This window comes from Glossina fuscipes, unplaced genomic scaffold (assembly GCF_014805625.2).
Source record: "Glossina fuscipes isolate IAEA_lab_2018 unplaced genomic scaffold, Yale_Gfus_2 59, whole genome shotgun sequence".
NCBI classification, from domain to species: Eukaryota; Metazoa; Arthropoda; class Insecta; order Diptera; family Glossinidae; genus Glossina; species Glossina fuscipes.
The window spans coordinates 3,652,498-3,677,895 of record NW_023998431.1 but is presented as its reverse complement, the minus strand read 5'-3'; the positions used below and the strand labels follow the sequence as shown (position 1 = coordinate 3,677,895).

The 25,398-nt window shown below is 35.2% G+C and overlaps 1 protein-coding gene across 1 annotated transcript in view; it reads right to left on the bottom strand.

Annotated features, from left to right (window-relative positions):
- The window catches only part of LOC119637433 (neurobeachin), a 166,297-nt gene that overhangs the window by 93,922 nt on the left and 46,977 nt on the right, over window positions 1–25,398 (bottom strand). Inside the window, exon 3 of the mRNA XM_038033451.1 lies at window positions 9,544–9,670. Coding sequence (XP_037889379.1) covers window positions 9,544–9,670 — 127 coding nt within the window. The remainder of the gene's footprint in view (window positions 1–9,543; window positions 9,671–25,398) is intronic.

The following is a 25,398-nucleotide window of genomic DNA, read 5'->3' as shown; positions in this document are numbered from 1 at the left end:
GTGTGTGTGTGTGTGTGTGTGTGTGTGTGTGTGTGTGTGTGTGTGTGGGTGTGTGTGTGGGTGTGTTTTTTTTTTGTTTTGCTCTGTGAGGTGGAGGTAGAAAATCTTCGAAAGATACTGCTGGGTCTTAGTAGCAGCATGCACGATTCGCCATCCCTGGCGCATACGTACTAAAAACTACCCCCCACACACACTTCGTCTACCACTCTCCCCCGCGGGACCACCGTTAGGTATTACTTCGCGGGGGCTGGTTGTCGCTAGCACGCTCCTGATGGTGGGACCTCAGTGGAATGCACTATCGGCTTCAACTCCCTCTGCTCTCCACCCGTTGTCTCTCCAATCGTCGCAACTCCACGAGTGTATTGCTGGCGAATGCGTCTACGGCGTTCCAGGCTGCTGCACTGCCAACCATTGCGCTTGTTATCTCGTTAGGTGGCACTTGAGGCCGCCCATTCTCGAACCTGCTGCAGTAGGACATTACGTGTTCTGCGTCCTCCTCTATATCCTCGCATACCGGGCAGTTAGGCGAACTGTCGTGCCCGAATCTGTGTAGATATTTCCGGAAACAGCCATGGCCAGTCAGAAGCTGGGTTAAGTAATAGTTTACTTCTCCATGCCGTCTGTCAACCCAACGTCTTATGTTAGGGTCGTTCTTTCCCACCTCGATTGCCAAATCCTTAGCGAGACCATCCGTTCCTCGCCTCTTATAACTAGCGAGGAGAGATCGTTGCCGCGACGCCGTTGGTAGATGCGGCTCATCTCATCGGCCAGGATGTCGACTGGCAGATTGCCAGCCAGCACTAGCGCCGCCTCCTCCGACACAGTTCGGAATGCGCAGATCTGCCTCAGGGCGCTGAGGCGATATATCGCCGCCAACTTTCGGAGTGCCGCCTTTACAGTCAATGCACCCGCCTATACTGGGCTCGCGTACATAATGATTGACGTCACCACAGTGGCTATGACCTTTCTTCTAGCTGCTTTCAGACCCCCCACGTTTGGCATAATCCTTGCCAATGCCGTCTGGATGCCTGCCGCTTTCTTCGCCACGTAGTCGATGTGTCGCCTGAAGTTGAGGCGGTGATCAATTATCACTCCGAGGTATTTGAGCGCGGGGACTGACTGCACAATGTGGTCCCCGATTCTTATCTCGCACGTCTCTAGTTTCTTCCGGCTGCTCACAAGCACGACTTCCGTTTTGTGTTCAGCCAGCTCTAGGCCCACCTTATTTAGCCACCCTTTAATACGCATGATTGCCTCGGTAGCTTTCGCTTCTATATCGGCAATATGCTTTGCAACCACCACTATCGCCACATCATCGGCGAATCCAATCCTCGTTGTGCCGGTGGGCAGCTCCAACCTCAGGACATCGTCATACATGATGTTCCACAAAAGAGGGCCAAGAACTGACCCTTGTGGGACGCCTGCTGATATTTTATACTGTTCTGTGCCGTTTTCGCTTTCATACACCAACGTACGGTTCGACAAGTAACTCGTTATGGTGTCCAATAGATACCTTGGGAATCGCGTTCTTATAAGAGCCCTGCGGACAGCTCCCCAATCCGCCGAGTTAAAAGCGTTGTTAACGTCCAGTGTAATCAGGGCACAGTATTTTTTGTCGCCCCCTTTCCATTTATCCCCGGCTATGGCGTCGGACGCCAGCCTCACTACGTGATTTATGGCGTCTATTGTCGACCGCGCCCTTCTGAAGCCGTGCTGGTTATCAGATAGCGCACCATTTTCTTTGGCTACTCTCAGCAGACGCTCGTAGACTACTGACTCTAGCAGCTTGCCCATCGTATCCAGGAGACAGATAGGCCTGTACGACGACGGGTCAGCCGGCGGCTTGTTACCTTTCGGGATCAGCAGTGTCTCGGCACTGTTGCATACGCTGGGCAAATATCTCAGGCCTAATCCTAATCGCCGCCTTCAGGGCTTTATTAGGGATTCCATCTGGACCTGGGGCCTTTTTATCGCCAATTTTTTTGCCGGCTGCAAGCACGTCCTCCGTGGTAACAACAGGGGGTGGCTCCTGCTCCCTTCCGAAGAAGTCCACCGCTAGGTACGGCAGGTTATGTGGGAAAAGTGTTGACACAATTCTACACAGCATGACAGGGCACGTGACATGTGGCCGGCCGTGCCCTTTAAGTCTCTTGAGGACCACCTTATACGCGGTTCCCCATGCGTTCACATCAGCCAGTGTGTGTGTGTGTGTGTGTGTGTGTGTGTGTGTGTGTATTGAGCAATTGTTGGCATACCTGGTGATGACTTAACGGACACATTGATAAATACACGTTGGCTAACGGACATGCGACAAACGAAAGGCAGGAAACGGACAATGACGTAAAACAGAAAAATGATGCGACAAATTAGCGGACGGACAACGAGTACAATAGCATTAACATCATATATCATATCATATCATCATATATCAGATCATATGCATATATTAGTGCTCGTTGATCAATGTATTTTTAAATAAAATTTTTAATTTTTTTGTAATATTCCGCGAACCAGCTACGCAAACCCCAAGTTAATACATGACATGGTTACATTTATATTCGTTCTGGAAATATATTGATATCGCATTAACATAAATTGCATAAATAAAAAGCCACGTAAATCCGAAAGTGAAATATTAATAGGAGGGGACGACGACTTACTTTTCGCTTTGTATGCAATTACCATTTTCTATTGGTAGGGTCATCTTAAAGACACAAATATAGCATAAAATATAAATGGGGGTAGCGATATGCCAAGGGAAAACTGTATTCATCTTATCAGAGCTATCGAATTGAAAACATTGGCGTCTTAAATAGGCCAATATCCCAAGAAGAAGTACAAGAGTTTCTTGTGAAGAACAGCAGTTTAGTTCAATACTATTTTCACTTTATGCTGCAGTATATGCTGCAAGAGAATGTTGCGAAAGATATGGCCATGTGATACGAACCATAAACAACATAAATAAAAAATCACTTGATTGTCGACAAATGGGAATACATTACACATAAATCAATCTTACTCTGAGTTTCATTCATTTAGAAGAAGTGGTCTTTAAAGTGTGATTATGACAATCCGATACTGCGTATGATGTGAGTGCATTAGATTTATGTCTACCCGTAATCCATTTCATTATGCGCCTAGTGTTGATTGCTCTTCGCCTGAAGAATTAAGTGTACAAGCTTTCAGAAGTTTAACTTACTGTATATTCGGCTTAGCTGAGTATTGAATTAATTTACATATCTTGTGTATACGAGAAAAAGAAGTTGATGAACTTTTGACTTATTAGCTCTTGCAGATATTTTGAATCATAGTTATATTATATCTCTGTGACTTCTTGAAGTTTAACCGCCTAAGGACGGTTTTTGTTAATCTCTTTAAAAGCAAAACTTTTACCTAAACTCCTGTAGGCTCTGAAGACAATCTCTAGTAATTGGATTACATTGGTAGATGGAAAAGAAAATTATGGTTTCGTGCTTAGCCCTGTAATGTCAAGTTTTCCTAATTATTAAACTCGATATTTGCTTTATGAGCTTAGACTTGCTCCTAAATTCCTTGCAGGGGATTGGATGATCTACGCGCAATATAGATCAATATGCATTCATTTCATATAATCTCAGCTTTCTTCTGGGAATCCTTCTACTCTTACCTATGGCGTTTGCGCACTCTGAACTACGCACCAGTATTAATCGATTCTACTGAAACTCTTTATATTTCCTTGTCCAAACAAAGACCGACTTCAAGCTGTTTCTTCGATCTTGAGAACACTGCACGTAATTAGGTTTGAAAAACGAGTCATTTTTCTCTTTGATATGTTAACTAATTACTCATGATGAAGGATTCATGACAACGCGATCTTTTTGTGCTTCCAGCGAGATCTATTTCTGATTGTTCTTTGAAATCTTCTGCGTCGTTGCATGTCTTTCTTCTTCACTGACGTCCATCCTCAGGCGTTTCAATTATGTCAGGTGCTTCATAGCGTTGTTTAATGACCAGGGAATTACTAGGTCTTGCAAAAGCCAACAATAAATTATTTAATTCGCCTCTCTTGAAGTACAAGCTAATGTCGCTAGAATTTTCACAATCCGATTACAAACACTTTACCACTTCTACGTCTCGCTGCAAAAGCAACTGTATGTTGACCTGGCGCCATTTCTCCGCCTACCCCGCTAGTAGTCGATTGTCCCTATAAATCATCACTCCCGTTGTATTTAAATTTTACTATACGTCCGCCACTTGTAACAAGTTCAGAATCATTAGCCATTGTTCCAACAATGCCACCTGAAATGTGTTTCGTTTTATTTTTTAGAATCTTAGGTAAAGCCACGACTTTCAAATAGCACGTGCTTTGCTTTAACGCGGCTTCCACTTCTGCAATGGTTTTTTGCAAACGTTTAACCTCTATGCCTTCTTGAACCTGTGCCTTTATATTTCATATAGTTGGATACATTTTTTCCGCTTGTATACGCGGTTCAAACGTTGCCATAAAAGTAAACACCGTATTTTTTTTTTTTTATTACTATTTATAATCTAGGCTGGCCATTGTGCACAGCCTCTAACCTTCGCGAAAACGATATCACCGATAAAATTAAAATAAAATTTTTGCTTTCCTTTGCCTTTAATTTTTTTTTTTTTTTTTTGTGTAAGAAAACAGTATTTATTGTAACGAAAATCTTTTTTTTGTTTCTGTTGAGTTTAACTGAACTAAGTCAATAAGAGTAGCTAATGTGTCCACTCAAAACAGTTGTGCAAAATTGCCGAAGGAACAAAAAATTCCCTTTTCTGCAGTGTAAAAAAATAAACTGTAACCTGTGGCGACAGCCACTCGATTTTTTAATGCAATTCTAACCAATTCATAAGACTTTTAAACTGACGTCACAAATTTATTTTGAAGGACGATTGAAAGATACGGATAGAGTCCGTTTGCTTGGATCAAACTTAAAGTGAAACTTGAAAGTTTGTCAATAGGAAGCGAATCAGAAACTTCCTTATAAAATTTTCGAATATGCATGTATGTGTAGACCGTTTACTTTGATGAACAAAAATTAGATTTTTTTTTTACTGCGATTTATTCTCTCTTTCAATTTTTTCTTCGACTTTGTCATCCTATTTGGCGTTACAAATTTTTAATTCCATTATTAAATAATATTTTTGCTTATGATATGATTTTTTTAATTTCTCATTAATACAAAAAAAAATCTGATATATATATATATATGTCAGGTGTACAAACCTATATCGAAATTCGCCCATAAATGGCACTAAGGTCTTGCGTAGAGGACATAATTATCCGAAGTTGTGTTCTATATGGATAGCTTGCGGATCTGGCTTACACACAAGGCGATAAATATCGCCAGGCAAAACTTTTTTTTTTTTTGAAAACGAAATTTCGATTTTGTATTTGTGCCAAATAAAGGGCAAGTGCCGATAGCATTTTGTCTTTGGCCGAACGATACGAAGGCTGGCCTTTTTTGCCTCACATAGCCTGGGGATTTTTCTTTTGATGGGAGCCAGGGAGTGCGGTCACTTATTAGCTGCTAAACTCTGGCGAAATGGTTTTCCCCAAGGCTACCAACAGTAATTAATCAACTTCAACGTTTCGCTGAAATATCAAATAAAAAGCAATACGAGATCATTCATTAACATGACATCCGTCCGTCCGTCCACACACATAGCCTACTCACTGTATTCAACTGAGAAGTACTAGAGCAAGCTATGTACTTGCTTAACCGTACCGATATTCATTTGACCAACACTTTCGTTTACACGAAGACAGAAAAAAAACAAGTCAATAAGCAGTGTGCGGAAAAAAAGGAAGATTTTTGAAGACCTGGCATCCACAAAATTGTCAGCCACTTGGGCAAAATGTATAGTTAGCGATGGGCAATACTTTGAATCAAATTTTCATACAATAAATGTTTATTTGGACCCAAGAATTTTGGTTTCATATTTATGTACCGGTATTTTCTTTCCTTGCACAGTCAACGTTTTCTCGTAAAAGATTTAATGGTTGATTTAACGTTTTCTTCGAAATATAAATGATTTGAAAAAGTATGGTGCATTTATCTTACGTCATCTTATTTTTTACCTTTTTTTTTTTTATATAATTTCCGGAATATATTGTTATAAATACACGGCTACGCCAAATGACAATTACTTCGTTCGTTTATAAGTCGTCTGGTCACGTAGCAATAAAATCAAACAAAGCTTAACAGAAGAGTATATTTATTATATTTATATGGACTGAACTACGTACCTTCGAGTCTAGGGCTTATATAGTAACAAGGTGTTTGGCTTAAGAGAGTTTTAAGAGATCAAACACAAGGTGTAAAGAATTCAAGATAGAGTGTACTTTTATTAAATGTCGATTATTGATGGAATGTACATTACGCTTTCGGACAGAAGAATTATAGTAATGCAGCGGAATATTTAGCATAAGTGGCCTCTGAATCTAGCTCGACTGGTCCAACTAAAAATATTAAAAGATCAAGCTCATGAAATAAACGAAGCCCTGCAAGACGAACCAAAGCGAATGGAATAAAAGCCTCTAAAGTAGGAAAAAGAGACTCATCCTGTGAGGTCGGAACATTTTGCTTCCCCTTCTTCTTGCTAAGTTTTTATGCCTTCAGCTGCAAACGACCAACTAAAACCACTTTGTTGAGAATCAATTAAGAAACGTGTTCTCATATCTAAATTTATCGATTGATGGAGGTAAGTAAGCATGGATTTTCGACACGGTAATGTTTTTTTTTTATATTTGTTAGTTAACACAGTACTATTAGGCATGAAAAGAGTCCAGGTTTAATAGGAATAGATTTTATCGAAGGAGATTTTTCAAGCGCACAAATGCAACGCACTATTCCCCTATTAAAGTTTGGCGGTTATATTTAAAATGTGTTTGTGTCCTTCATCATATCACGAAAACTTTCGATTAAAGTGTTTATAATAGTTTCGTAAAGGCAGCACTTATAAACAGAATTTGCGAAAAATGTAGTAAAGTGAAAAAGCAAAATTTTCTTATAATTGTTTAAAGAGTTCGAGAAGGAAGAAAAATATTTAAGAGAGTACCGAAATTGGTTTCTTGCCAATTCACTCCTTTTTACACTTTTTACATGGTAATGTTGTTATTCTGTTCGTAACCCTTACAAACACGCCTCCAAGATCATAAACAAAATAGGTTGTCAGCCGATTTGGACCTTGTCCGCTGATTTGCACATCGTTAGAATTTAATTGTAATAGGTGTTTGCATTGTATTCCGATCATTTTGTCACTTGAAAAACGCATTTATTGAGGAAAAATGGCGGAATTCAATTAAAATATTTTTCGGCATTTTTTCACACTTTTTTCCATCATTCTGGCAAGATGACGGTATCGTGTCGAAAGATTGATTCGGCAGCAAGCCAATAAACGACCCATTTTCGCACTTTTGCAGCATTGCGAAATTGCCTGCCAGGTAAGGCACTTGCGAACGGCACAAGTGGTAATCAGAAGATGCTATGTCTGATGATTAAGCGTAGTGCGGCAAAACTTCGCATTCGAGCTGCAATACTGTATCATTGACTATTCTTGCAACGTTCGTCCGAGTGTAGTCACGCGAAAGGATGACATAACGTCTGTTAGCCGCTATTGCTGGTCGTTTTGCAACAATATCTCAATTAATTTACCGAATTGACGTCGGTAGACGTCTCCAGTAACAGTTTAATTCGGTTTCGACAGCTCGTAATACACTATAAGTAAGACTGAATGCGTCGATGTGACTGGCTCTCGTGGACTAACTCATGACTTTTTCCTCTTGGAATTGTCGTAGTAGATCCAGTTTTCGTCGTATGTTAATACATGGCATTACTTATCATTTTCACCAATAAATGCCACTGATCTAAGTCCGTAGTACAAGTTAAAGTTTGAAAGCATCTTCAGTAGTCTGTACATCAGTAACAATAACACAGAATTAATTAGATCTATGATTTGAGATGAGTATTTCTTGAAGCTGTATACGAAAAGATGCCAAGTGAAGGTAGCAGATATCCACGATTCATTTAAATGTACTACTCACTCGTAGCATTTTAATTTAATTTGCTTAACATAGCAAGTCAATGCCCCTTGGATAGCTACTTACTACAATGAGGCTTTTCATTTAATAATAAATAATAATACTTTTTTAATAAAAGGTATTCTTTTCTCGAATAAAAACGTACTTTACTCTCTTTTTCGATATTATTATTTGCATTTAAATTCTCTTCTTTCCGAAAACTTTATTTTAATTTATTTATTTATTTATTTATTTATTTATCTTTTTTTGTACATGTATACACCTAATGAACTCTTGATTTAATCTCAAAAAAATTGCACCTATACATATATAACACAACAACGAATTACCATAATTTCTTAAGTTACGTGTCTGGCAGCATGTGAAAAAACCGAAAGAGAATAATAGAAAAGCATCTCGCATTTAATGAGTTGACGTCTAATTAGAATGTAATAAAAAAAAAAAAAAAAAATAGTAATATAGAGATACGCACACAGTGGAGATTGTTTGTGCCAGCCAGTGTGAACAGTATGAACAGTACGAACAGTATGATACAAAAGTGTAATCCGGTCTCTTTATGCATACGTGTATATATAAAATGTTTATCGCTTGCTTTGCATCAGGTAAAAAATTTTATATAATTATAACTTTGCATGAAATCTTTATATAATCAGACACTACTACTATCGTTTACTATTTTATGTTTTTGTTTTATTTTCTATCGTACATTCATTTCCTTCAATTGAGGGTCATGACACTTATTAACGTGCCGCATTCAATTTAAATGGAGACGACAGCATCATTAAGCTCAATAGGTTTCGGTTGTCAATTGTCAGTTAATTCAATTATGCAGACATTTTGTGTTGACGTGCATATTATATACTTGCTGAGCATTTTATTATTGTTCATCTTGTTGTTTTTGTTATTATTGCTGTTATGGTCGCTATTGCTTGAGAGTGTCATGGTCCTTTGCAAGACGTCACGTCTCAATGTAAAGAATACAAGTATGTAAATATATATATATAAGTAAGTCTTGTTTTCAAAAGAAAACACATTATGTTTGCTTTGACATTGTCATATAAGTGGCGCATATAAACCCACCCACGCACACTTTGACACCTAAGTAAAAGGATCTAAAAGGTTTGATGAAGATAATGGTAGCGAGAATATTTAGGTTATTGACTTTTTAAGAAATAGAGAGAGAGAGAGAGAGAGAGAGAGGGAGAGACAATATATGTAAGCAAAATCAATTAGGAAATTTAAATGAACTTAAATGGAAACGAAAATTAATGAATATTCATTGCCTACATTTAGACATAGAAATTTTTTAATGATATTTTTATTGTATGGTTTAAACGAAATCGCCCGTCCATTCATTTTATTTACTTATTTTGACCAAATACATTAAGCAAATTAATCATTCATAGGGTGTTCATCAATATACATAGAATTTAAAATGATTTCTTTTCTTTTTTTTAATATAAATAAAAAAAAATTAAATGTATGCAAATACTTACCAGCAACAACGGTTTCGGACCGTTGCAAACGTACTAGTACGTGCTCGATAAGACCGACATCGGTGCAAGCTTGCAAGTTACGTACACTTTTGCGTAAAATCGCTATAAAAACACTCCATATCTCAGCCTGAAAGTCGAAAAGCAAATAAATAAATAAACAAATAAAAAAGGAAAAGACAATAATAAGTGAAAATGTTAAACAAATGTTTAAGTCAGGCACTAGGTATATGGTATTGGAAACGGATGAATGAATAAAATCTCATAACATATTTAAAGGATCGATTCATATATGTAACAAGATGAATTTTGATCAATTTAATTAAATTTAAAGGAAATTATATCAACATTTTTGTTGTTGCTGTTGGTGGTGCTGTTGTAAAACTTCAAGCATATATTACATTGAGAAGGAAGCTTTCTTCCCTGATATCAAAGAATATTAATATAACCAAACGTATTTTCAATTTTTACACTAATTGGATTTTCATAAGTTGCAAATATCCTTAACTATATTGTGTAATAATTTCTTTCATATAAATTGATAATCGCTATAAATTCAAAATTTCATTCCTCATTCCTCATTCCTCATTTTTCATTTTCATTTTCATTTTCATTTTTTTTTATTTATTTTACTCAACTTTTCTTTTAAGTTCAATATTCAAAATGTGGCAATTATTAAACGCCTTAGAAAAACATGGTCGAGAATTCGTTGATTGCATATCGAATGCAATATTATTTCTTAACATCCGTTTATATTGCTTCGTTTTCCGTTCATCTAACCAGAAAGCGAAATGAACTTGCGACCCTAATTGCCTAAGCTAACTAAAGCTGTTACCCTACCTGAACTCTTCGGCTCGCCAATGTAAAACAAGTGAGAGTCTCGGAAGGCACTATACAAGAGATGAAAAATTTTAATAACAGATTGCGGTAAGTAAAATACAAAAGTTGAGTAGGTATAAAGAGAGCAACATAATATATAACTATAAAGAAAGTTGCAGCATCATCTCATGGTCTTGTTATTATCGTTTTGATTCTGTCGTTGTTATTTTATATTATTTATATATTCTTACTACTGAGTATATAATAAGATATGCTGTGCTTATGTATTTATACGCTATAAAGAAGAATAAGTTAGTAGATCTTGTCTCTTTCAATAAAAATCGGAAGTTAAGCATTTTCGGATATTATTTGTTGATGCCAAAGCTATTTCCCTTTTTTCATATTTCATACCATGAAAAGTATATATGCGTAAAGTATATATATATATGCGTTCTATTCGATTTAATTCGTTCAAGAATAATTTTACAACATAATCTTGATATTGTTCAGAAGCAAGAAATAAATCTATAAAAACCCATTCGAAAGTTAAAGATGAAAAGGTATAAAAAATAATTTGAATTCAAAATCAAGGAAGAATTGCCTTTGTAAAGCGCTTTTTAATGAGGACTTTATAATGAAAGAAAGCACAACAAATTCAAAAGAAATCATAAAATTTGTTTTTCCTCATAGCAATAACGAAGAAATTTTATTTTCTATTACACAACATTGAATAAGCATCTTGCTGTTTTCTAGGAGAGACATTACCACGACTGCCACAGGGCATTAACTCGATCTGACAGCGATGCCCTTTCAAACATTACACATACCAGTATAAGTAATCATACCGACGTGCCAGCAATAGAGATTTCTTTTAAGCTTAAATAAGCTAAGCTGTTCGGTAAAAAATCGTTAAATGCGATCTTTTTCTTCTTTGATGGTTTTTCAACATAACGACGCTCGTAGAAAAAAACTTCGTTCAGGAAATGTTAACCGCACTGAATTGGAATTTGGTATTCTCTTCGACGAATTCAGCGGACATTAAATCTCTTTGATTAGTGCAGACGTCAGTCAGCAACTTATTGTCAATTCGAGCATGGTTTCCATTCTTATGATGAGTGGCCTCAAAAGATCAGCTACCTTTTCCGTATGAACTACGTATTCTGTCTGAAAGATAGGAGAAGGGCTAGGCTAATCTTACCATTTCTAAAGCCTCGTTTGGTGGTTTGTTTTCTTCTCTCGGTCATTTTAGTTGTGAAATCCAGAAATGCAATTCAAAGACTCCTTAAGGATGTATGATCCCTATCAGCATAAGAATATTGACCGATTCAGGTATTTTTTCACCCTACGCCACTCATTATGTAAGGGTATATTAAATTTATGCAACACCGAGAAAGATTTGAGATAATCCCATCTTTCTTTAGTATATCGATCAATTCAGAATCGTTATTTGAATCGATCTAAGCTTGTGAGTCCATCTCGTTTTCTTTTGTTCAATCTACAGGTCGTAGCTTTGGAGATATGTTTTTGATTAAACCTCACCAGCGTATTTTCGCCCAAGGATAAGCGCTCTTGAAAGTATTTCGGATCGGACTATTCTTTCGACTGCTTTTCATATGATGCCTTATTTTGAAAAATTCTTATATGAATCACTATGTAGGGAATTGTAGGGTTTTTTAATAGTTTACTTGGTATGTATCTGTGCATGCTCATCGTTCGTCTGTGCGCGTTCTCCTTTTTGGACAGTCAGTCATAGAAAGCTACAACTTGGCTAATGTATTCTTATACGTAGCTGATAGAGACAGTTGGTCGGATTCGTCTGCCAAAGAACCCCTGTTCATAATTATGTATAATGTCTGTTGTAAACATTCCCCTGAGCGCAAAGATGAAGCTATAGAGTTCAAACTTGGCAGAAACATTGAACGTCCTTGCCCGCAGGTTGGTATTGAAAATAGGCCAAATCGGTCGAAGGACACACCCACAGCACCACGTAAACTAAGAACACCCCTGTTTTTCAAAGGAAACGAAAAATTGGTTTTTTGCTCATGTCTCATAAACTATAACAAACAAATGTACAAAAATTGAACGCTTATTCTATGCTTATTCTATGGGCGGGGGTGCAGCATTTGTCCATTTGTGATAAACTCTTGGCTATTTTCAAATTTGGAATGCATCTAAACATGTTCGCCTATTCGTTTGTCCATCTCTCTGTTTGCGCAACTGTGTATTAATTGTGGTAGACATTTTCTTGTTAGCGAAAATGAAGATATCGCCTAAAAATTTGCGAAAGAATTTGAAATTGACTTAAAATTTTCGAACGACACGCCTACTACGTCTGCACGCCTATGCGAAAAAAACTTTTATTTTGAAAATAGAAGAAATCAACTGCGCCCACTTTTTATTAAAGAGCATGAGAATTTTGTTCTTTTCTCTTGTTTTTTTTTTTTGGGTACACAGTGATGGGTACAAAAGATTAGGTGCCGACCGAATTTAATTTTCTTACTTCTTTTTATTTCACTTATTTATTTATTTTATTTTTTTGTTTTGAGCCATGTTAGGATATTTTACTTTGTAGAAAATAAGGATAGATTAGCTCATGGAACATCGGAGAGGCTCGATTAAAATAATTTATTCAATCATTGTTTTAGTATTATTTCTGACTTGATTACTGCTTGTTTAGTAAGCAGTTTCTCATATTCTATCATATACACTCGACACGATAATGTATATATATGTAGAAACGAAAACGCGTTATAACTTGAACTGTAAAGTTTTCAATTTTATAAGCATTTGTGAGCAGAAATGTTTATAAATTAAGTCAGTATAATGTGTGCAAAGTTCTTTGCTATTCTTGAAAAGTGAAAAATAATTTCATAATTTAAAGCTATAAAAGTTACCTGTGTGCTCATAAATTATATTCACCGTAAGTTCAAGTAAATTTAAAAAAAAAAAAAAAAGAAGAAGAGAAAACAGAACTTTTCAGCTTTTTCAATAAGTTTCATTTGCATATATATATATTTATATATATATAAATATATGTTCATGAAGCTCTCTTTGCCGTGGGTGTAAAATATCATCGTGTACTTGTAATGTGACAAAAGGCCAAAAACAAAAAAATTCCTTACATTTTTTATGAGAATATAACAAGAGTATAAAGTCAACAGGCCACTGAATATATGTCAGGCAATGAAACTTCGTTTTTGCAGATATTAAGCTCGACATATAATGTCAAAATGTTTTTATCAAGCCGAGCAAAATGCATAAGAGCAACATTCTCAAAAACCGACACAATTGTTAGAGGGTAAAAAGAAAAAAGAAAATACTGTATACAAAAACTATTATAAAAACTAACAATGTACAGAAGAAGAAGAAAAAAATACTCAACAAAAAAAAAAAAAAAGAAAAAATTCAAAACATTCTAAACGAGAGATTGTTAAATATGCGGTTGTCGAGAGTTTCGTAATGCATTTTTTTGCCACAGAGGGCATTACTTGATTGTTAAGGTAACAGAGTTATTAGGTTTTATGATGTATTTAACAGAGAAGATATGAGAGATTAAACGATTTTGGCCAATTTTGCAAGTTATACAACATGGGCAGTATATACGAAAGGATTTCGCATTCGTTTCTCTTTAAGCATAAAAGGAAAATCAATCTCAAAGCCAAGCTTCTATTAAAATTCATTAAATTTACAGTAAAATACTTTACAAGAACATCTTTAATCAAAGTTATATTTTGAATTTAAAGAAATTAAAGAACAACATTCGATAGCTTAAAGCGAAAAAGAGGATACTCCAACCTAAGTCTTCACGAGTCTAGTTGAAGAAAAAGCTGCAATACTGGCTAGTGACTATTGGCATCTCCTATGTACGATTCGAAATCAACAAGTATTGACAAAATTAAGATGAAAACATTTGCGAGAATCCGATTTGGCCATGCAATGGCAATACACCAATATCCTAATCCTAAAGAAGTCTTCTTTTCCTCTCCAATCTTCTCCAGTTCTTGCAATAAAGCACCTGCCTTGTGACTGCCTAAACTCAATACCAATTCAATATATTAGTTCATTAAAGATCGTAGCCTCTTTTCTTAGTCTTTTGTTTTGGTTTTTGTTGTTCTTATTTCAATAATAATATTTGTCTGTAAATGAAGCCGCGAGACAGGATAAAATTATTAAATGCCCATCGCTCAATTATCCATATCTGGGATGTTTGGCCAGTCACTATTGAATTCGATAAATCTTAGATTATAATCGACTATAACTGATGTCCGATATGATTGCAGGCATAAACTTACGAATTTCAGATATTGAATTTCGATTTTTTGAAAAATTTTATATACATATTTTTTTTCTTAAGTGCAGCAGTTTATAACGAACGTGAACGAGCGCGACAATAGGTAGAACCGAAATGGAGTTAGAATGTAGACTTAAGATGACAAATTTTTGGAAAATTATTTATAAATCATTAAAAGCAAGCGCATAAGTGAATTACACTTGCATCCCCTTACAATTTAATTAACACAAAAGTAATTTTAGAGTAAAACCATCTGTGTCGCATTACTTGAGGTCATCAAAACCCCGCTTCACACATGCTTTACGATGAAAAATAATTTAAAGCGCATTATAGATAGTGCGATTAATTAATATCAGCTTTAGCCACCTTTATTTAATTACACCCTACACCACTTGTGGTACTGGGTATACTAACTTCATGCGTGACGTTTATGACACACCTTATGAAAGGGTTTAAAATGGACACACTCTTTATTATATCGATTAATATAGAGTTAATTTCTGAATTGAGTTAAGCTTGTCTGTATTCTGTTTGTCCATTTGATGGCTGTCTGCTGCAATTATTGAGACATCTTGCTGAAATTTGGTACAGGAACATGCTTTGGCACAAGGATACACGCTATTGAAAATGGTTTAGATCGGCCCACTGTTTCGACCACTTCCCATATATAACATCTTATTTTGGAAAGTTACAATTTTCAAAAGTTTTCACAAAGCTCGCTAAGTAATGGCATTTTGACATTCGAAATTGGTAAGAAAAATTTGGTTCGACTGAGGCAATATTTTGGGCCCCCACTTTCATATAACCGTTTCTACGCAAACTAAATTTTTATATGGTAAAATTTATATGACACAATTTTCAATATTGCATAATGAAAATTGGCTCAAAATGATAAATTGACAAAGAAATCAATCTTACTGAATATGTATATAAACCAATCTTACCGAACAGGTGTATAAATCCTTATGTGCCAAAAAAGTCTAGTTGTTAACGTTTTATGACGAAAATTTCTTCATAGAAGTAATTTGACATAAATATTTCTTGGACGCCACTCCATATAAGATTTTTTATGAATTGTAAGCCCTTCAGAAAAAGATTTCATTTTTAATATTTTGCGATAGAAATTGGTTCATAGTAACAATTTAGCCCAAAAATTAAGGGTGGGGTTATCAGAAAAGAAAGACGTTATGTGAAGAGAAAGTCTGATTTCTAACTTTCTATGAGATTTTTGGGAAGTAAATTAAGTCTGCTAAAATTTGGATTAAGCCATGTAATGTTTTGGACATCATCCGATAAGCGGGCTTTCATCAAAAGTCTGCTTGCGCACGAAGATAATGTGCGTTAGGCGAAGTGGTGTAGGGTATGTACTGGCGGGCCTTGCCTTGCCCGACCATAATTCACTTACGGTAGGTTGCATTATAGTATTTTTGTCATTATTTATACTCAACTTGTAATTTAATCAAAAAAAAAAAAAAAAAAAAAAATATTTCAATTTGTACCTTAAAAAGTTTACAGAAGAATTTAAAAAAAAAAAATAGCAAAAATAATTGGGTTTTTTTTTTAAATGTTTTAATGGTTTTCAACTACATGGCAAACAAATTAATAAAAACTTTGTGAATTTTAAAACATACAAAAAAAAAAAAAAAACAAAAAAGTTGTAAAATCAACTAAAACTAACAAGCTGCAGAAACTGGGAATGACAGCATATTACAAACTAGAACACATGACAAACTCTTCTAATAGTGGCTTACGTATTAGAAAAAACTTAATAAGAATGTAAATAAATGTCTATGTATATGCGAAATGAAAATAAAAATTCAAAGTTTGTTCAGGTAGAATTCTGAGCATCAATTCTTGTAACTGAATTCTATAGAATATAAAAAAAGGACAAAAATTGAAAAATAAAATAGAACAAGTTAAAGAAGCCAACTTATTTCGAAGATACATAATATAAAGTTTATCTTACGGTCGGCAACTCTTGGTTTGCGCGGTGATTGCGTTCACCAGTAGTTTTAAGTACAAGTTTTTCGATTATTTAAAAATATTATTTTCAATTAAAAATATATTTAAAACAAAAACAATTAAGAAAATTATATTCGACTGTAACGGAATCGTTCATAGCTATCGACTTCATCTTAGGCAAAAAGAAAATAACAGAACTCTGACATTCCAGTTCTATTGCTACACTAATACAGACTGTATGGTCAACGTGGAGTAAGCCGCCATGTATCTTGGAAAAGGATAGCTTGGATTCGGTGATCCGGGGCGGTATAGTGGTAATGTTAACGGCCTTATAGTCTAATTTAAAGATCCACAGGGGCCTCGATGCGAATACCTAGGTATGACTGATATCTTGGTTTTGACAGAATGTTTATCGTAGGCAGTATGGACGAATGGACTTTTGTAGATTAATCCAAAACTTCGCAATGATCAAATATATATATATATATATATATATATGTTACAAGGTGCGTGAAGATTCCTTCTGAATGTAACAAAACGAAGGTAGATGTAGGCGACTTTTTCCACTTTTCTGCATACACTGCAGGATCATTCATAGAACATGTATGTCAATTTTTATCAGTATGTCTGCTGTGGTTTATGGGTGGGTAATGAGCAAAAAAACCCAAAGTGCATTTTCAATATCAACCTGCGTCGACGAACTCACAATTTGGGAGCCGATATCTTAATTTCTACGACATTACAGAAACGGACTAACGGTTCTACTTAGACTGATTCGGAATTTGATACTAACAAAGAGTATATAGGATTTATAGGGTCTGCGGGGTACCAACCGGGAATATAAAAGGCATTGCTAATTACGTATGTACGTCGATTTCGCTATATACATTGATAAGGAGTATGAACACTTTATGTAATTTCATATGTATTTATCGGTGGGCATATATCATTATAATAATTGCAAGTAGCAATAATCGCGTGTTAAGTCAAATTTAATATCTCGGTTAATTTGAAAACATACATCAGTCAGTTCTGAATAACATTGACTTCAGTCAATGCGCTATTTATTATCTGTTCGAGAAAGGCTTCTATTCTTATGAGAATACTCAAAACATCAGTTGTTTTGTAGATAGATAGTAATAGAAGACCACATTATTCTGTCGGCTCTGAATTAATATTGTGTCGGAAAGAAGCGAAAAGAAGTTAGCGATAGGAAATGCTTGAAATAAAACATTAATTGCAATTTCCTTGCCTTGGAATACACTTTTTTAACGGCGTTTGATCTTCGTACAGGTAATAGATACTTTTTTATACTCGTATATTTTTTATCTTAAATTACTATTATGGCGTGACTTTCATCATAAAGCATTGAAAATTAGACCTTTTTCTCATACGCACTTTAGTTTTCGTTATATGAGTAGGGACGTAATGTGTTTCATACCAGTGCAGAATGCCAAAATATTATGACTTAGTCACTTTCGTCAAGAAATTAGAAACTTAGAATCGCGTTATGAATCGATCGATGTAATAAAAGGCGGGGCTATATCAAATCGTTTTTGATGTTGCACACATCTTAACATACCCTTAATGTATCACAAGTGGTGCAAGGTATAAAAAACAACTCAAAAATGAAGAATAAAAGCTCTTTAGAGATTTTATAACTTAACAAACATGGTCAGCAACAAAATGAAAAAAATTCTTTTCTACAATTCCTCTCTTCAAGTTTTATCAATCTGTGTCACAGTTTAGTGTAGCGAGCAGACTAAAGAAGACGCGTTTTGCTTTTTTTAAGGCATAAGACATAAGGCATTAGAATTCGTGTAGTGATGGTTTAAAACAGTGTTAAGAGGCAACCGTGACGACGAAGCAATTTCTTATGCAACATATGTAACAAAATGTATTGCATCATTGAAATGCGATTCACATGAACATTAACGTGATTCACATTCAGAATATTCTAGAAATCCAGTCCCATCCAATTTGATTATGGAAGAATGCCGAACAACTGCAGATTTTTTAAATTAATCATTAATTAGTAGTAATTACTTAGTTGCGCGAAGAGAAGGCAGCATATCGACTTCCAGATGCTTCGTTCAATAGCTAAAATTCCAGAATTCTAAATTTTCATTCATACGATATTAAATCTTCAAAAGAGCGCACCTTTCAACTGTTAAGAAAAATCTTCTCAAAGATGAATTAAAGGCAAATTGAGACAGCGCCAGCACGAAATATCCTATGCCACGGCGAAGTAACTTTATTTTGAAGAAAAATATATATATCTTGATTCGCTATAGTTTGTTTTCATTCATTGTAAGCCTCTGCAATGATTCGAACGTCAATTTTCAACTTTTGTGCATTCATTTTACGATCGTGGTTGCTTCAACACTTAGCAACAGATAGTCGGCCCGCATCGATTTGCAGTTTTAGGATCGTGTTCTTCTAGTGTTACAAAAAGGAAACAACTTGATTTCGGTATTTCATAGTAGTGTCTATGAAAACGTAGGTTTATGGCTAATCAATTTACAATATCACACCGAGCAGGATATTATAAAATTTGCAATGCATCCCATCATTTGAATGTTGTAGTGATGTTAACAGAATCGATATATGCTTTCATTTTCTGATGATGGGTAAAAAAATATTAAAAAAATGAGCAAAAAATTTCAGTTAAAACTGCTAACTGAGCATTCACTCTAACACTGTGTGTGAAGAGTATACAGTTTATAAATAAATTTTCTCATGTATGCCGCCTATATGAGCCATTATGTGGCATCAGTACGAGCCATATGCTGTCGGTAAACAAATATACATACCAGCAGATAAGAGCTTACAGACATATTGATAATGGTTCTTATGTTGGGTTTATATAAACATTGAAAATGTAACCAAGCATCAGATGTAGGACGAGGCTTATGCATAGTTTATACACATACCGTTTCGCAGACAAATTTACATTGCGGTCTATGGATCTTTAAATAAAGCAAGAAAGTGGTCAAGCAAAGAGGGGGTTTGTTTACTTAATACACATATAATTCATTTTTATTATTTATTTACTGGCTAGGCGAACAACACTGTAAAGAACAACAAAAGTAACCCCCAGGGAATATTTCGATATTATAATCATAATGATAATAATAAAAATAAAAATTCAGTTTACATGTATGCGATCGCATACGTAAAAACATGTAAATATTTTTTAGAGTCAGTTACAGTCAGATATATAGTAAGAAAGGCAGTTATAGGGTTAGGAGAAAGGTTAGGGAGAAAAAAATAAGAAGAAAAAGAAGGATAATCGAGTAAGTATTTGCCAGAGTTTCAAGTTACGTACCTTTAGGTTTTCAAGTGCAATAATACTCAATCGAAGCTAAGCAAATTGAGTTGTATTGATGGACAGCAGAGATTCTTTCAAAAGCATAAATTTTAGTTGCTGAAATTGTTTTTTCTATTAAGTTATCTACGGTATCCTAAATTAAAATATTTGTTTTCCCCAAAATTTTTGACAATTAAAACTCTTCTTCTCGATTCAGTCACTAATCCTTAAATTTACATATTCCTAGCACATAAGGGATTTTCTCTCAAACCACAATATTTTAGTTTTCTATTTGCGATATTATTACTTATCATTTTAGTTTCAATTTCATTTTTCAGGATTATTTTTATTTACTTATTTTCTTTTGCTCAACCTCAAATAGGAAATAAATAGGGCGTATTAGTAGATCTCTCAGAAATACCTTCGCTTCGAACGTGAAAAAGGATAGCAGCTTGTTGGAAATATCTTCTGCGAATCGAAAGTTATAGATGAAAAAATGGAAAAATTGTCGATGTTTTCTCGAGATTGTTTCAAAATTCTTGTCTAATAGGTCCTTTACGTTGGTACATAGCGCCCAGTTTTTACCAATTGGTGCATAAAGGAATGTTTGTGTCAAATCTCAACTTTCTATCTCTATTTTTACAACTATGGCAATTACACAATAAAGGGGATAAAAATGATCCCTGTTTGGCAGAAATTGAAATTTGTCAGCGGCACCTTGGAGACTAGACCAGGTAAAAATAAAAATTTATGGGAGTTTAGAGGTTCTTCTTATAAATAGTAAGTGAAAACACTACAGTAGGACTGTGCCCTGCACCACTCTACACTTATTCGTATAACGAGCTTTCAAACGGAGGTATTGTACGAAAAAAAAAACATCCAATCTGAAGCCGATCAATAGCGTTCGTCCTTGGATCAAAAAAATTTGACAGTGATCCTTAGGTTGAACGCAAGAAATGTGGAAGGACAGAGGGACGGACAAGCTTACATCGATCTAGAAAGTAATTCTGAACCGATTAGTGTAATAAAAGGAGGGTCAAGTTCTTCTGCGTCTTGCATACGTCCACGTCAACTTAATGCACCCTTCAAACGCATATAGTGTAGGGTATAAAAGTACTCAAACAATTTGGACATTATACACCTTATAATCACTTTTTTGAATATTGAAAATTGGAAAAAGTCAAAATTAAATATTCGGTCGCTCCAGCGTTAACTTTTACATCTTTTGTGATAGAAAAGAATTTCACCGCTAATAAGTAATTATTTCTGTCTGTCTAGGCTAACTAGTCGCATGGTACGCAATAGGAGATCGATTTTTTGGTATTGATCAAATTTCGAATTTCTTCATTAGTAATGGAACAATTTTGAAACAGATTATTGTTAACTGTTGGGTTGTTTGCGTTGAAAATCTAAAAGATGGACATCTAAATGCGTAGCTCAACTGCATCGATACCGTCTTTTTAATGCGGAAATACATACTCTAGTGTCCACAGGAGTTGACGAAATACAAAACTATACTTATGAGAAATCATAAAACTGAAATATCATATTTCGAACAATTGTTCGATTGTTGTTGTTTGCTATATGAAGTTAAACACCATGTAAAGGCAAATCAATTTTGTTTATAAATTCTCTCTTGACGAAACTATTCTAAATACACTAATCGAAAATTTTCGTGAAATAATAAAGGACACAAACACATTTCAAATATAACGGCCAAACTTCAATAAGGGAATAGCGCGTTGCAGTTGTGCGCTTGAATAATCTCCTTCTATAAAATCTATTCCTATTAAACCTGGACTCTTTTCATGCCTAATAGTACTGTGTAATGATGTGTTAACTAACAAATATAAAAGCAAACATTACCGTGTCGAGAATCCAGATGAGAAGGCTCGTTATATTGCATGCTTACCTCCATCAATCGATAAATTTAGATATGAGAACACCTTTCTTAATTGATTCTTAGCAAAGTGGTTTTAGTTGGTCGTTTGCAGCTGAAGGTATAAAAACTTAGCAAGAAGAAGGGGAAGCAAAATGTTCCGACCTCACAGGATGAGTCTGTTTTTCCTATTTTAGAGGCTCTTATTCCATTCGCTTTGGTTCGTCTTGCAGGGCTTCGTTTATTTCATGAGCTTGATCTTTTAATATTTTTAGTTGGACAAGTCGAGTTGGATTAAGAAGCCACTTATGATAAATATTTCGCTGCCTTACTATACTTCTCCTGTCCGAAAACGTAATGTACATTCCATAGAAAAAAAGACTTTTTTGATCTAAATAAATTGTGATAGTAATACTAAGAAAAAAATAAGAGAGCGATATACTAATACTATTATAAGGGTTCAATGGGTTGACGAAGTTTAAAAGTGAAATTTGCTTAGGGGTATTTTAATTGATTGAAATTGCCTTTAAGCATTCATATTTTATTTTATACATTTTCAACAGCGTTGTCAAGAAAGAATTTATCTTTAAGAGATATGTGCTCATGTATAATTGAAGCAGTAAATGTTGGCTTTAACTACAAAAACCATGACAAAGTAAAGTTAAACTTCCACATGCCAATTAAATATGCATACGACATATGTAAATTTATTCTTTCACATACATACATATGTGTGTGCATTTCAAATTGTATAATCTTCTGCGGTTTACTTTATACCACTCACCGACGACCGAAGTTGAACTGTTTTGCTATTTTACTTGCAAAACTTAACAAAGCGCATCAACGAACTCCTGCATTAGACAGATTTATAGTCAGCATTCGATTCGACTTGCTCAACCGAATCCGTCCGTATCTTCGCGTCTGTGTCGCGTGAAATTCAAAATCAAATTGTGTATGCCATGAAATGCAAATTCATATTTTCTTAGCAAATTTACCTCATAAGCGAAGGACAATCATATTGCTACCGCAGGCGTCTCTCACGAACGCAATGTAACACGTGTGTATGGGAAAGGCAACATTTACGATTGGCACTAGCCATCGAAGACATCAATAATCAACATGACGCCTATACGGTGGCGATAACCGTTAACCGTGAACCGTCTGCGAACCGCTGTTCTTAGATATTCGTCAGTAAGACGGATTATGTGTTTGCTAGAACTTGAATAAACGTTTTTCTTCAAAATATAAGAAAGTCCCCTTGAGTTTTGCTTTTTGCTATTACAGGCAGTGATCCTTGAAAACGCATTAGGTACTATGTGGAAAAATTTATTGGACGAATTTAATTTTTACAAAAGGTGATAAGTTACTTAGCTGGAGAAGCCTACTGAAAATTTTCCAGAAAATCAAGAACATTTTTTCTGTTTGCTTTAGTGAATTGAATGCTTTCAACTTTCTAAACGATGTAGGAAAAAAATGCAATTCTAGGAGAAAACGTTTCCTTTGAAATGTCGGCTTTTTCCTAAACGTGTCGAAAAATGCTTTTCGGGGGAGTTACGGCTTAACGTCTTCTATCTATTCGTTTCCACCTTCTTTCACGCTTTAACAGCCTCCGTTATAGAATTTTGTGTTCATTTAGAAGCATTTCCAAACATAAATGCGTTACAAATCTTTATCCACACGACCGTGGCATGAAAATCAGGTCGAAAGCTATCCGAAGGTTGTCAATTAATGATTCCATCAAAAAATTGAACTGAATTCCATTAAAATTTTTGATGTTAAAGTCGCCTAATGAACTATTCTCTCCTTTGTTTTTCCGCCTATTTGAAGAACGTGACGCGTAAAGCGTGTGCTGCGCTCTTCGACAGATTCGGCAATCCGGGTCCTTGGAGCATAAAATCTTCGAGAAAAGAAAACGAAGATGAATATTTTTACAAGCAAGGACATGTTTACACTCATGGAATTGTAGTCTAACTTTAGAAAATTTATAACAAAATTTACCACAATAGAATAACAAACCTGTAATACTCTACAAGCTGAAAAGTGTTTTTCTTGAAACACTATTCATCAAAACGACCAGCGGCATAACACCAACAAAGGAGAAACAGGTAGGATTTTTTCGTTAAATTAATTTACGACATTTGAATTAAGTGACTTTTTCTGTAGCTATAGACATTTAGATTAGATGATGGTTTTCCTTTTTTGAATCCACTTCTCGAATTTGGAAACAGACATCAAGACCTATCGAGACATTGCTAAGTTGAGGGTCTTTGCTAAATTGTTTAAAGCGAAAGGAAGATCAACCAATACGAGTACCTTAGAGTTTACCTGCCATGTTTTCCAAGCTTTTTCTAGTGGCTCTCTTATGAATATCGTAGACATTGATTTTGGTAAAGCGTTTTACTAAGTTAGCCATATACTATTGATCGTAAAACCCTACGCCTCTGACATTCCTTTGTACTTATTGAAATATATAAGCGCTTATCTACATAACAGATCGCTTAAAATTCTGTTTAACTCCATCACATGTGCTCCTTCATTTATTTAGGAGTTTTATTCGTTTTAATCTGCATTTAATCTGATCTCTCTTTGAATAAAGCCAGGCCAGCGCTTGGTTTTATTCAACCATGGGTCAAAAAGCTTGTCGACCTTTACGGCCTAGAAGAAGGCTATACATGAGCTTAGTGAAACCAATAAGCGAGAATGCCTCCATTGCATGGTCTCTTTACTACAAATGCAATGCAGATTCAATAGAATCAGTTTTAAAGCAATTCCTATTCTTTGCCGCTAGGAATTTGGCTTGGGAATCGCTTGTCTCTTTGCCTCATCATGAAAGGAGATTGCTTTTATTAGTCTTACCGTCACTTAAAAAACGTTTCCTTCTTAATTAAGTTCATCAATATCGATTCGCTGACATTAGTTGATAAGATTAAAGTTCCGTGCGACTAACCGTTTCTGTCGGACGTTTATTTTCATAAAGCTTAGCGGTTCTAGATGTAATTAAAATCCTTCCAGCCTGTTTAGAGTCCTTTGCAAAAAACTATATTTATATCCTACACCACTTGTGATACAGGGTATATTAAGTTGTTACGGACGTATGTAAAACGCAGAAGGACTGAAGATAGACCCATTATACGAATCGATTTTGTCCGTCAGATATCTATGCATGTAAATTTGTGTTCAAGCTACAGGTCATGATTTTTGTGATATTTTTATAAAATTTGTTACTGTGCCCTATTTTCACCCAAGCATGAATGCTATTGAAAACGGTTCGGAACGGTCCACTTTTTCGACTACTCCCATGTAACGCTCTATTCTGAATAGTTGTTATAAAGAAAAACATTTTAATTTTCAAAATTTCACAGCAAAAGTGGCTAAGTAGTACTATTTCGACATTCTAAATTGATATGAAAACTTTGGACCGGCTGGGACAATTTTTGAACCTCCTCCCATATAACGAAAACTGAAGTGCATGCCACAAAAAGGTATAAAGTTTAAGTCTTTATGATGAAAATTATATCACAACAGTAATTTAACATAAAGACCTAAACCAAATATGGACCTTCTCGGTCTATTCTTTGGATCCCATCCTGCCCTAAT